The sequence below is a fragment of the Arctopsyche grandis genome, chromosome 9 (genome assembly GCF_051622035.1).
Source record: "Arctopsyche grandis isolate Sample6627 chromosome 9, ASM5162203v2, whole genome shotgun sequence".
NCBI lineage: Eukaryota > Metazoa > Arthropoda > Insecta > Trichoptera > Hydropsychidae > Arctopsyche > Arctopsyche grandis.
Genome location: NC_135363.1, coordinates 27,175,614 through 27,190,882, shown reverse-complemented (window position 1 = coordinate 27,190,882; position 15,269 = coordinate 27,175,614). Strand labels below are relative to the sequence as shown.

Genomic DNA, 15,269 nt, shown 5'->3' with positions numbered 1-15,269 from the left:
AATACTGTCGAAACTCGTCTCTGACTGTTTTTGCATCTGACTTAGCATTTCGATTAAAAGAAGTGGAAAGGCTAGTTATTGTGTCTTTGTCTTCTTCTAATGCAATATCATCAGCTACTAATACATATGGAAAATTCGTCGTGGTGTTGGGCAATGGACATGGCTCTGGCAAATTTAATTTGCGTTGTTCATAGAGTTCCCAAAATTTCGTATAGAATAAAACTCCACCATCTGAGATTTTTCCGTTTGTTCCTACATCAATCATGATGAACTCTTTTCTCGCATTAACCAAAGCCATGAGGATAATGCTATAAAAGCCTTTATAATTGTAGTATGAGGGACCTGAAATTCGAGGTTTAATAATTTCAATGTGTTTGCCATCTAGACTTCCAATGCACCTGGGATTTCGATTTCAATTTCAATCGAAATGCATTTGCGATTTCGATTCATTCTGCATCTGTTGTTGGCATCTGAAAAATTTTAAATTATTTTTTTTTTTTTTCAGGAAGATTATTCTCAACAACACCAAAATGAAGTAGTACAAAAAGAGTCTTTGATATATTCGTCTCTTAATGATGACGATGAAGGTGCCGAAAATAACAAAGAATAGGCCGAACAAAAAAAATGAGCTGCTTGCACAAGCATGCACTATACTGTCTCGGCCCATTGTTGAATCTCCCCAAACTTCTTTCGATCTAATGTGTGCGTCCTGGATTGAGAGTTTAAAAGGCTTAAATCCGAAACTAAAATTAGATAAAGCACATGCCATAAACAATATAATATATGAAGCTCAAACGAAAAATTTGTATTATACTGAAATTAATAATTCATTATCTCTCACATCTTTATCAAACTCATCGCCACATGTTATCCACATACCCGAGAATACTAGCTTCAATTTACCCAAAATACAAGTAATAGAAGGGTTGGAACCATCAACACACATTACCAAACGTCCGCCAATTATCCACATTCCTAAAAATATTAAATACAATCCAGGTATATGAATAACAGAAGGGTTGGCTTCAAAAAATTTTATAAAACATCAAACAACATCACACATAAACATAATCATCTAGTCATCATTTATTTTTTACATACCTCCTTTATTATTGTATTTCATTATAATTTGTTTTTTTGTTTATGTAAAATGTTTACTATATAATAAGTAATATAAATAAAGTTTTTATATTACTTTGGTTTCTATTTTTACCTTTATATACTTCTTGATCATCGGGCCGAGACTAAAGTTGATGTGGTCGAATAGTACCTAATAAATAAATTATTTTCTAAAAGTAGTAATATAATCAAGATGATTACCATAGTCAGCACGGGTTTTTCTACGTTGGCCAAAAAGCTCAGTTCGTGAAATGTCGAGGATGATGGTATATATATATATATCTCATCAGCTCCGCAGCCCGACCTTTTAGATTGCTCTATTTTTTTCAACTCTTTCCTGAAAATCACATTTTTCAATAAATTAGCAACATTTTTTAATAAATGAGGGTCACAAAACGAACTAGGTAGGTACTTCAATATTGACATTTTGATATTTGTGAATTCTATAAATCTGTCCGTTTTTTAAAATAAAACAATTTTGATTTTACATATTCTATCTTCTGTAAATGGTTCGATATTACCTAATCAATATATATATATATATATATATATTTGTACTCATATACCACCCCCATATATGTATATATGCAGTGGCGGACTGGCCATACAAGCGTACATGCCCGATGGCATGTGGGCCCCACTATCCGTTAGAAAATATGGGCCCTCAGTAAAATTAAATAACTTTTTAACTATTTCACGTGTGTAAAAATGTATAGGATATTGCACTTTGGGACCTAGAGTTTGGGTATTTCAACAAAACAAATTTCTTACGATATACACAAACAACTAATACCTGCTTTTACGAGATAAACAAACAACTAATACCCAAGGATCGGTTAACTTTTTTTATTAGGCTCGAAATGTAAGTTTCAACATTTGCGTGGGCCCTTTTACCGGGCCCATTTCCAACCTCAAGGTTATGTAATATTTCCAACCTATGTAACAACTACCTAATGAAATAAAAATGGGAATAAACAAATTTCCGTGAATAATATAAACTGAATTGCTTAAAACAATTTTGATAGGACGATTCATCATCAACCAGCGATTTAAATTTACTTCATACATACTTTCAAAATAATATTTGATTATACTTCGACGATATAGTAAGATTAAGCCCCCCCCCCCCCCCCCCCCCAAGAAAAAGTTGAAATGACGTCCCTGATTGTTTTCTACCGAAAGTAAAAGCCGCTTTTATGCCGCAATCTTTTATGATGCATTCTATTTACCTAGGACAAGGATTAAAACGAAATATACAATGTAATTTATGGATCTATTTTGCTTTTGCCATTTTTCTTGTACCTAAATTTGTTTATTCCCATTTTTGAAAATTTTATTTATTTTTTGCCCTTGATTTTTAGCGTGATGGAAAGAAGAAAATTTTGTTATATGGGGGGGGGGGACAAATTTTTTTAACCCTGGGTGGGGCCCCCTTTGACTCCTGGCATGCACTGATTTCAGTCCCAGTCCGCCACTGTATATATGTACATATATATGGAGAAGGGCGAGAGAAGTGACGGTGTAGTTTAGTCATGTCATCTCGCTTGGAGTTTCGATTGGTAGAAGGCTGTGGTGTGGGTGTGGGTGTGGGTGTGCTGCGAACAATAAAAGTTCCGTGTTTAGATGACCAGTTATGAGTAGAGTACGATAATTGAACAATAAAGTGGTTATGAGGTGATGGTATGCACTGCATTTTGTTATGACAGAAGAAGCGGTATCACACCTTGTACCTGGGGAGCTGCCACATTAGATTGGCCATGTTTAAGCGGTTTATATTACAAATACCGAGCGAAGCCGGGTAAATAGAAAGATAATTGAATAAAGTAATGAGCCGAGCAAATGTCGTAAATATGTTCGCGACACGCTCTCTGAAATATCGACGACATCCCCCCAAGGCAATCCTAGGGGTACTGCCCGAGCTATGGAGGGGCGTCGTGTGGCTCGCCGATTGGTGAAAGATTGGAACACGCTGTATGTTTCCACGCCGTCAAATACCGCGGTATCAACCGCTAGTGTTAACGCTGCCAATAGCCGTCTACCGTAACATCTCCAACTACGGCCTTGTCCACTCTTCTTCCATATAATAATTATATTTTATTTTAATTCGTCCTTTCCGAAACCACCCGGTGAATTAAGCGGACGCAACATTAGTATATTATAATGTTAAGGCGACTATTCGTGCTGGTTTTATCAGTAGAGTACTGTAAGTATTGTGTGTATGAATCTGGCGAATCGTGAGATGAAACCAGGGCTGTGGAGTCAGAGAAGGATCATTTTAAGGTCTGTTCGTACTTAACAGCACTGCACGGCTTCAGCACTGCACGACTCCGTTTCAAATATGTCATTTTATTACATTTCTATTCATATCTACCTACACGTCGCGGTCATGTCACGTTCACAGCACTTTGGCCGAGTGCAAGGCAAAATCGGCTTACTTATACATTACAGGCCATGACGATACGGCGCAATATTGCTTACGTCGTATTGTCGAGTACTTACAATATGAATGAATACAAGTCAGCAAAAATGTTTCGGCGTTTATCGTACGAAAAATTATGTATAATCGCGTTGTTGTTGGAAGAAGAAGCTCAAGAAGGCAATAAAAAAGCACGGAGGCGTTTTGATGTGCATCCCATGTTAAAAAATAGAAAAACCGAAGGAAAGTTTTGGACACTTTATAAGGAGCTTGTGGATGATGGACAATTTTTTTTTAAATATTTCCGTTATGGGGATGGACGAATGAGACTGTGGCGGCTCACTATACGACATGGTCGAGTTTGGTTACCTTCCTGCGAGTGGGGACCAACTCGGCTGGGTTCGGAGAGCGCTACTCACTCTGCCTTCAGCTGTCATTAATAAAACACGTGCATTAACATGCCAGTCGTCTCATTCGTTCATCCCCCATAAGACGACGCATGTTAATGCACGTGTTTTATTTATGACAGCTGAAGGCAGAGTGAGTAGCCGCTCTCCGAACCCAGCCGAGTTGGTCCCCACTCGCAGGAAGGTAACCAAACTCGACCATGTCGTATAGCGAGTCGCCACACCGTAAAAAAATTATTATTTTTTTAAATATTTGCGCCAAACCCATGTCGAAAGATTGAACAGCTGTCAACTGTCACTATCGATACTTGGTCCAAAACAGCAAAGCGGCAGACTCATGGCACGTAATTCGCGTGTATATTTCCACGATGGCCAAAAAAACGGATACGATACGTTGACGGATGTTGCTGTAAGGTATGAACAGGAAATGTCGGGTACTGCTGTAAGCCTGCCGTGGCGTGAACGTGACGGTTGGTATGAATATATCCATACAAAATGTACCAAAGAATACTTTTCGTACGGCCGGATACCAACTGAAGTCGGTACGTGCTGACTAGGTATGAACAGACCTTTAAGCGTAGTCATAGTCGTATTTTTATTATTTTCTTTAATTAATAATATTACGGTTTGTGTAAACTGGTTCGGTGATTAAGTAAGTAAGTTTAACTAAGTTCAGTATTTAAGTTGGCAGAGGGAGCTGGTCGGCTTGGGAGGTCTTTGCTGCCTCCGTGATCGGGGAGAGTTTGCAGTCCGAAAGGGAAAGGAGACGCCGGGGCCCCGCTTCTGAGTCGTAGAACTCGATAAGAGCACCGCGACTTGAGGTGGGTCTCTGCTGTCTCCTGTGTGAGCCCATTGCGCAAGGCCAGCTGCTGTCTGGTAATGCTTAAGTGCGGGTCCGGCAGCAGCTGAAAGAGAGAGGGGTTTTTAGTGAGTAAGAATCTCACACTCCCCCTGGAATTTGGGCCGGGGGGGCCTATGCAAGGTTTTCCCCTCTCACAGAAAAAAGTATTTGATTTTTAAACGCTTTTTATTATTACTAGATTATGTTCACGGTTCAGTGATTACTAGAGGTAGGACCAGAAGCGCGCCGTCTATTGTTCCATTATTGTAAATGCGTTGTAAAAAAGGTTCGGCAAACCTTTAACAATGCATTTACAACATGTGAACAATGAACAGTGCGCTCTGGGTCCGCTCTTTAGTGATTACTAGTCATATGTGAACCACTCACAGGACAACCGGTCGCTCTAGATCGGTCACACGTGATCACCCGTCACACTAAAACTGGTTACACCCTAAAATCGGTCACGAGAAAACTGGTTGATCGATTTTAGGGTGTGACCAGTTTTAGTGTGACGGGTGATCACGTGTGGCCGATCTAGAGCGACCGGTTGTCTTGTGACCGGTTCACATATGACTAGTAATCACCGAACCGTGAACATAATCTAGTAATAATAAAAAGCGTTTAAAAATCAAATACTTTTTTTTACAAGGTTATTCTATGTTTCACTTCGCTAATCGTTCAGACAAAATTCCCACATTCTTCCATTCGTTTTGAAACTGCTATCTTGCCATCACGGTTTGGCCATCGATAGAAATTTATTTATTCTCATTGGTGCCTGCTATACTATCAATACATATTAATGATTCGGTGATTATTCCGCACAAAACGATCTTGCGCACGTCACTAAAATCTCGATCACGGAACTGGCACCCGAAAATTCCATCCATTGAGATTTACACACGTGAAATATACTAACGAATATTCTGGTGCCAGATAAACCATATTCGCGGCAAAGATTGTCGTTTGCGCGATCTCAATTTGCGAAATAATCCATTTACCATTATTAACGGTTTCACGCGTATCAAGATCCGTATTGACAGTGTAATATATTAGTAACGTGATAATCAGTAGTGTATCCAGGCTGGTTTTTAAATCATGATTCGTATTGACTGTGTAGCATGCGCCATTGATTTACTTGTGTATTAAATTTATACACATGCAATACTAAGGCAATAAGAAAAAGGCTATAGGAGTTAACCCATAGATATAGAATAATTCTATATACATATTAAGAATCGTTCTTTTATTCATTACTAAGCGATAACAATATATAACTTTGAAATCCAAATGGCTTATTAGAATGATATCAATAATTGAATGCTTCGGAATCGTTAGTCATCATATAATAGATCGTATTCTCACTAAAATAAATCGTACACATATATTTGAGAAATAAATCAACTGTATTTCGATATTTCGTTTACAGGTAAATAATAATAATTAAAATAAGAGATTAGAAATGAAACATACGGTGATCAACGCTTCGATTTCAATATATTACAAATTTATCATTATAACATTAATTGAATATCATTTGAATGAATACATACATACATAAATGTTAAAGAAATAAATTTGAGATAAAAAAAAAACAAAATTATCTCATAATAGAGTAAGTAAAAACCATAAACTAATAAATAAGCAAACGAAGGCAATTACTATTTTTTTTTACAGGTAAAATATTAAATGCTTGAGAATATTTTTGTACAGAGTACGGTTAATCGACGTCTAGATTTGCAGCGGGAGTCGGAGTCGAGTTGGGGGTTGCGTCGGCACTCTCCTCGTCTTGTTTAGCTTCCGGAACCCACAAACCGGCGTCCACGCATCTCTTCATATGATACGCAGCTTCTTCTTTGGGCATTTTAGCAATCGTCTCTTGCAACAATGGAATGTTCCTCTCGTTAAAACACTTTTGTAATTCCTGTATTTAAGACAAAAACAACAACAAACAAAATATTACTTTAACTCTAAGCAACCAGGAGTATTAGAGTCGATGTATGTACATAGTGGTATATTATATGTTTAACCTCTGGTAATTCCTCGAATACTTCTTGAGGATCGAGACCTCCAGGTCCGAGACGGGCTTGCCTTTCGGCTTCTCTTTCAGCTTCTTCCTGTGCAAGCGCTTCGGCAATTTTTTCTTTGGCGCGCTTTTCAATACGTATTTTAAACTGTCGTAATTCATCGTCGAATGATTCTTTATACGATTCCATAGCTACTTGGATCCTAAAAAATATAATTTTTTTAATAAGAATGTTTACATATTATAATATCTAAATCGTATTAACCGTTTGCCCGCGGCCATCTTCTATGGAAGCTTTGCGCGACAAGACTGTAACGCGGCTGTCTTCCATAAAATTTCTAAACTTTGCATGGGATTTTGAGTCTTATATGCGCCTATTTCAACTGCTTTAAGGTTCAAAATTGGTTGAACATATTACTGAGAGTTGAATGCCATCTATTCAATTTGCTTAAAATGTATATATACCAGTCAAAATTAGTTTTTTGTGGAACCATACTGAAACCTCGTTTATGTGACGTCACGTCTGTTGAACAATGGCGACGATACGTCTCAATTGTATGAAGAATGATTATTTGACAATTAAGCCAAAACTACGAGATATATTATGTATTTTATTGTTTAAAATAATACTTTATGTGTTAATTAACATATCTGGTTACTTAAATAAATATTAAAATCTGTATTTAAGGTCGAAAACTCGATTGCCAAATTCGCGAAAAAGGTGCCGCCGCGTACAGGGCTTGTTCACTATATTTATTGCCGCGGGCGAAGGGTTAAGCAGATCAAAAGTAATTTATAAATAGCGACATTTAAAACGGAAAGTGGAATTCAGAGCAGTGTTGTTTTAGTTCGAGGGAAAGATCGAATATCCTTTATAAATATAATGACTCATTTAACTCGGGATGTCCAAGAAAGAATTGCCAAAGATGGTTATTTTATGCAATACTGATATGCAAGACTTATACATATACAGGAGGTTGAGAAAATCTTAAATTGTGAAAGGCTGAACTCTTGATTCATTTTTGAATAAGGGAAACAGAAAGCGTTCTTAGAATGCTTAAAGAAAATTGATCAAAAAATACATTTTTCACAATATCAGTAAGTAATAGGGTAATGCCAAATACAGATAAGCCAATTTGTGAAAAGCTAGGCTATACACACAGCGGTATCTAATGTGGTATGTGGAAATTTAATCATTTTTATCTTCAATTTATACCAGGAAGGCCAGAAACATTGTACATTTGATACAAATATTATTAGTATTATTATACAAAGTATATAAATACATATCAATTAATATCCACAGAGACATCTATGGTCAAATTTGTAAATTTGCAGCATTTAATACAATTCAGCGAAATTCGAGATTGCTGAAAACTCGAGATTATGCGAGAAAATGGGTAAGGTTGCCAATTTGTTGGAACCGCTTCAATGAAAATCAGATAAATTGGCAAATTCTGATAGGAAACGATCGACCCGGAGTCACAAACCCAAGGTCTGGTCAGCAGAAACCAGTGGGATTTGAACCCGTGACCACTGTTCAAAGCATTATATGATAACCACTTGTCTATTGTGCTGGTTGATACATAATAATACAGTGGATTCCAATTGTAAAAGAGGATATATGAAGAATTCACGTAACAAAATGATAATATAATAGTAGTAGATATATAAAGAATTGTACTAGAATGTTAAAAAATTCATACTTAGTGAAGAACGATGATACACAAGCTCTAGGATCTACGCTAAGTTCTCTGGATAGTTCTAAGATATACTGCATGCAAATAGTTTGATGAGCTACGTGTTCCATTAAATCGTGTTTCTGAAAAATTAAAATGAAAGTCAGTACGGCGTTACGAGTATAGTTATTCAATCATAATGTAGATGGCTCACTTCTTCCATTTCTAAATTGATGCACCATATTACGAGGTAGTTGGCGGTCTCTTCGCACACAAGTTGATTGTGGTCTTGCAAGAACTTTTTAGAATCGTCGTACCGTCTCAGCATACCGAACTTCTTCAATAACTTTTCATTCTCTTTGATGAACTTCCGCATGTTCTCCTCCCGTTGCTCGTCGGTCAGATTCTCCGTGAGCTGTCTTGGCAGATTTTTATTTATGACCGTTTTCGTAAAGCCGGGGTTACTTATGGTGTCGACGTTCCAAGGCGTTGACTTTTCCTTCTTTTTCATCTCCTCCTCTTTGTTTGTGATTTGCTCGGCTTCCTTCTCGAGTTGCTTGAGAGCCTTCTGCAACTCGTCCATGTTAGTGGCACCGCTCTTTTCAGCTTCGGCCAGCTTCTGTTTTGTTTCCGATAGTTTCTTATTGTTTTGGGATTTGATTTTGACATGTTCGTCGGTTTCCTTTTTTTTTTCTTCCATTCGCTCCAAACGCGCCTGATGTCGCCATCGGAACAGCGAGCCGGTGTCGATGTTTGGATGCGTCTCGTCTTCATCGTCTGATATCTAAACATGTGCAATTAAAATACATTCAAAATGGACGTTAAATGATTTACAGTTCATATGGATTACCTGTATGCATAGTCGTCGGTGTAATATTGATAGATCCCGACTCGATTGTAAGACTTGTTTAATTATTTTAAAATGATCAACTGTTTGAGATGACAGTAAATCATGTCAAGAATGTATGATAAGGTAGTCTGATGCAGTTGGGATTGACCAAACAAAAATAAATAAATGGCTTCGATTAACCTCAAAGATAAGGTATGAGTCGGCAAGGTAGTCGGGGTTACGTACCTCGATGTCTTTCCATTTGCTGTAGTCGACCATGGCTTCGGCTTCAGCAGCAGCAGCAGCAGGAGCGGCAGCAGCAGCGACGACCCCGAAGACCAGCGCCAAAATCCAGAGGAGAGGAGTCCGCGTCCCGCCCTGACTGGTTTTCTAGCAAAATCGTCGGAATGCCAGCAACTGCAATCCACCACCAAGCGGTCAATTCAAGAATTAAATTACTTCAGTGACATCTATGCAATAGTTAGAAAACTTTCACGAATTACATATTGGTTGCAGTCTTTGCTCAATTTTATTGAAAAAACTAAAGCTGAAACGTTTCATTCGCTTGTGAGCATGGATCTGAACCGGAACCTAACTGAAAACTGAAATCCGGACTACCGTTATTTTTGCCGGAACGAAAACCGAAACCGAACCGATTTTTTTTCGGTTCGGTTAAATATTATATACATATATACAGTGGCGGCTCGTGGATAAGATATATGGGGGTGCTGCGGTTGATTAAAAATAAAAAAAATGTTTATTTGGATTATATTTTACTATTAACATCAAAATTATCACAATTAAACATTATATGAATTTTATTTCATTTAAAAATTGATTCTTCTGTCTTTTTTCCTTGAAAAAAGGTCATCACCTTTTCGTTAAATTTTTCACTGTTCATAATCATTTTTTTTTTCAATTGACGGCATAGACAAAGCCGTCAATCTTTCTTGAACCATTGTGTTTCTTATATACATATGTATGTCTTTATTCTATTTATTGATGAAAAACACCGTTCTGGCTCAGAGGTAGTTGAAGTTGTAAGCAGAATTTGAATAAGTTTTGTTATTTCCTTACGAACTTTGGATAAATTGATTGCAAAAATAAGTTTTAAAAATATTAATAAATCATTAATACTATGCATTTCTTTCCTTGAGTAAAACACTTCTAATTCAGTTTGAAGTTTTTCTTTATCTAGCATTGGATATGATTCAACGGTTAGTAGTAGATCTTCCATTGGCATTTTCTTTCAGTACTTTTCACAATTTTCTTTATTAAATAATATCACAGCTTTTCATTCATTAGAAAAAGTATATCTTGCTTTTATATCCTTAATAATAACATCGCACATATTTTTGGATTCTATAATATGTGCGATAATATATGCATCACATATTTTTGGTTTCTATTCGCTATAAGAATCTCGTATTTTTATAATGACATTAGTAAAACTTTTTAAGTTTTCTTTAATTGAAAATGCATCGATATTACTAGATTGCATCTGGTTATAAATAATTTCTACATGCGGCATTAACTTTTGAAAAAGTTCTGACTAAAATAAAAAATTGTATTCAGTAAATTGGAAGAATCTGTTATTGTTTCATCAGTATTTTCGGAAGAATATTTAAGTTCTTGAAAACATTGGCTCAGCTTCTCTTGATTTTGATTCCATCTTAAATACTTAAAGTGACGTGTGGAAGGAAGTGTAGAAACGTAGAAAGTGTAAGAGATGTAGAAGAAAAGGCAAAAGGTTCAGAAGAAATGAGGAAAAGTGAGGAGCGTGTCGAGCGCACACGAACGCAACAAGAAATATGTGTATAGCACTGTTGGGAGTGCAGTACGGACCAAGCTTCTAGCTGCCCCCGCGCCCCTCCTTCGCCCACTCGGCATATTCCATCGAAAACCGTACTGCACAAAATCATAAACGATGCCTCACTTTCTGATATTATTACCGCGATGTATGATCATTATTGGATGTATCGGTGTGCGGGCGAGCTTAATACACGCTTAAATAATATTGATATTTTCATATAATATACATACATTTATGTATATTTTAATATTATTTTTTTTTCAAATTCCTTGGGGGTGCTGCAGTACCGCAGTGCGTATGGACGAGCCGCCACTGCATATATGTATATTATACTTTGGGAATGATATAATTAATGGACATACATACAGGAATGTATATTAAAAATATGTTTTTGAAACTTTTAGAAAAATATAATATCGATATAAACAAATCTACTATGTTACAACAGACGATGGAGCTAATATGATCAAATTTGTCAACTTGTTAAAAACCTAAATAGACAAAGAAAACCTGAATATGTATTAATTATGAATGAGATTATGAAGCAAATATGCTACCTTCCAATGAGAACTGTTCTTTCCCTCATCTCATCGGAATAAAATGTGTGGCAGATACTTTACAATTAGCAATGAAAGGTTCTATTAATGATTCTAATTTAAATACAGTATATTCTCGATTATCCGGGTGCGGATTATCCGTGCTTGAAAAATAATAATTATTTTTTTTTAATTAATTTTTTTTCTTATACGACCGTAAACACGGGTATTATTTGAAACAAATGATGTCAACAGAATGTGTTTTTCGTTCCCTTTTTAAATGTCTTTTACTATTGCGTTAATTCTTTCAGTCGCTTTTGACCATTGAAGAAGTACATAACAAGTGCGTGTATTCGAGCAGATTTTTTCGTAACATACATATCTATGTTTAATTATTTTCAATTTCTGATGAATTCTGCATCGAATTTCGAGAATATTTGAAAATAGAAAATTTGTAACCCGATCAAATCTATAATGCATATGAAACAGGCCTGAACTGGAAGTGCTTGCTGACAAAAACGCTGGAGAAACGCTACTCAATGAGAGAAAAGTCCGATCTTGGACATAATTCGTTCAAAGAAAGGATAACTGTCATTTGTTGCAGAAACGCATCAGGACCTCATGAAATGAAACTTTTAATGATTGGGAAAGCAAAGAAACCTCGATCTTTTAAGGGAGCTAAAATGAAAAATCTTCCCGTCGATTATTATAGTCAGAAAGAGACATAAATGAACATGGAAATTTTTGAAGATTGGTTCAAAAAGAAATGGGTTCTAGAGGTGCAAGATTAAAAAAAAAATAAGGGATTGCTACAGAAAGCAGTATTGTTATTAGATAATGCCCCTTCTCATCCGAACGAAAGCATATTGTAAACAAACGATTAACTTATGTTTAAAAAATTTTACATCTTTGATTCAGCCCATGGACCAAGGTGTTATATCATCAATGAAACGTATTTATCGTCAAAGTCTTCTGAAAACTTTTGTTGAGGAGAATGACAAATTGACAACCTGATCAATTTCTGGAAAAAAATTTCGATATTGGATGCTATACAAGGCATAACATAATCTTGGTCAAAAGTAAAGCCAGTAACACTTGTTCGATCGTAGAGAAAGATTCTTCCTAACATGGAAACAGATTTAGTGGATTCTGAAGAGAATGAAAAAAAAAGATAAGTCTGAAATATGTGGATTATTGGAAAATTTAAAATGTTTTGAAAACGTGGATAAGGAAAACGTCGAGCAGTGGCTCAATCATGATTTAAGTCATCCAGGTTTTAAACGCATTTATGATGCAGATATCGTTTTTTTGTTTCTCAAGAGGAAGAAAATGAGAGTGACACTATAAGTGGAGAAGAAGACATAAAACGGTACAACACTAATACCAACTACTAACGGCCACTTATCTGCTTAACATTTCTTAATAAATAATGATTGTTAAAATTATGAATAAAAAATTTGTGTTCTAATATGATATTATATTCGAAACCAAGTCAAAATTTTAAGATTCGGATTATCCGTGTTTTTCAATTATCCGGGCCCTTCTTCCCCAGCATTAGCCCGGATAATCGAGAGTATACTGTACATACAATTATATGTAAATCTCGCGAGTTGTCAATGAACTCATTATACATATATATCATAGGGGTCTACGTGACGAGACAGAATGTTAAATGACAGAAAGCGCAAATATCGGAAGGCAAAGATCGAAAATCGAAAGATCTTAAGATTAATGTGCGCGCGGAGAATACGGGAGGAAAAGCATGTTCCTCTTGTTCCTGTTGTATCCTGCCCGCGCAAATTAAGTGAGTATGTACGTGAGTATGTACCGTTTACCATGCACCATTTTTTTTTTGATCTTTCGACTTAAGATCTTTCGATTTTCAATCTTTGCCTTCCGATATTTGCGTTTTCTGTCATTTAACATTCTGTCTCGTCACGGAGACCGATATCATAGATATCAATGAATACATTATAGTAAATTGGCTATCCAAAGTACGCGATTCAAACACATGTGAAAGTAAATACACCCATACATGTAAAAATGAACTTCTAGAATAAAACAAACTACTAGATTCTTTCTAAACTGTTGTCACACTTTTGTACCTAAAAGCAGGGCCCGATGAAAAGTTGGTAAGCCTAGAGAAAGTCAATTAAGTATGAATAAAAAAAAGTATGTTGTCTGCATTTTAGCTACATACATATATCAGAATTCATCCTCTATTCCTCAGTGCACCAGCGGCAAGCTGCACACGCTAGGAAATATTTTCTTTTGACATTTTAATTATGCATATGATCACAATAAGTTTTAGCGAAAAGCCATATAAATAGAGGTATATAGACAGTGTGGGTGTACATTAACTTGCTAATATTTAAATACAAGAGAACCGAAAACCGAAAACTTGAAACCGGAAGTGAGCCGATATATTTTTTTACCGGACCGAAACGAAAAAATAACGGTTTGGGTCCATGGAAAAAACCAAAGACTGAAACGTTTCATTTACTTGTGGGAATTCATTAATAAAAGCTTTTAAAAACATTCGAATTCTGTTTTAAATATCCATATACATATTAGATATATGTACCTGGCCTTGCCAAAATAATCTGGCGTCCTGTAAAAAAACAATCACCGCAAGTAATTAGAAGTTAAGCGACCCTTCGGTGACATAATTTTTAAAGACAATCATCAATAAATAATGGAACTAATAAACAATAGATCTTCGAATAAATTCAAAAAAAAAAATACTGGCATTAAATTTTAATTAGGATCGTACCAGCAGTCAAATTACACTGAGCAACGAAAAATCACATGTTTTTCTTACCGAAGCGGAAACTTACCAATCATTACTAAGTTTGACCCACTAAATTCGAATATGAAAATGATTTTTGTTGACTTCTTCTCATTTATGAGATATAAGCGTTTAAAAAAAAGCACTTACAGATTTTTGGTTTTTGCAGTATTTAACTCAAAATCTAGCTCTAAAAAAGCTCATAATATTACGGAAAAACTAATTATCAAATATTTTTGACTATTATTTGATAATTAATTAAAAATATTTTAAAGAAACAAATTATCACAATCAATATAAACACGTCTGACTATGGATTCGAATACTCACTTTTGGCACAGCAATACTAGATTTTGAGTTAAAGACTGCAAAAGCCCAAAATCTGTAATAACTGTGATTTTTTAACGCTTAACGAGAAGAAGCCAACAAAAATCATTGTCATATTCAAACCAAATGGGTCAAACGCTTATATCTCATAAACGAGAAAAAACCAACAAAAACCATTGTCATCTCAAATACATATATTTGGACTTCCAAAAAAGGTTTTTCGCCCGTGGTTCCATTTTTTTAAATAAGGTTTTTACTTTTTAAAAATTGCTACACAAATTCCCTGTCAAACAATCATGTTTTAAAATAATAATATATAAAGGTGTGACAAAAGTTGGGCTTTTTAAATTGAATTATTTTTAAATTACACTGAGCAATAAAAAATCACGTTTTTGAGTTACCAGAGCAAAGACTAACCAACCTTTACTAAGTTTGACCCACTAAATTCGAATATGATAATGAGTCCGACCGCAGAACTCTGTGAGGTGGAT

The 15,269-nt window shown here is 35.7% G+C and overlaps 1 protein-coding gene and 1 long non-coding RNA gene across 2 annotated transcripts in view; one reads left to right on the top strand and one right to left on the bottom strand.

The window, feature by feature from the left end:
• The window catches only part of LOC143916668 (uncharacterized), a 265,871-nt gene that overhangs the window by 32,988 nt on the left and 217,614 nt on the right, over window positions 1–15,269 (top strand). The window lies entirely within an intron of this gene.
• On the bottom strand, window positions 5,993–9,857 carry Cdc37 (cell division cycle protein 37). Its single transcript, XM_077437502.1, has 5 exons — window positions 9,561–9,857; window positions 8,700–9,269; window positions 8,513–8,628; window positions 6,811–7,009; window positions 5,993–6,704 (listed from the first exon to the last, which is right to left on the bottom strand). The coding sequence occupies exons 1-5, from the start codon at window positions 9,591–9,593 to the stop codon at window positions 6,501–6,503; spliced, it is 1,122 nt and encodes a 373-aa protein (XP_077293628.1). The 5' UTR covers window positions 9,594–9,857; the 3' UTR covers window positions 5,993–6,500.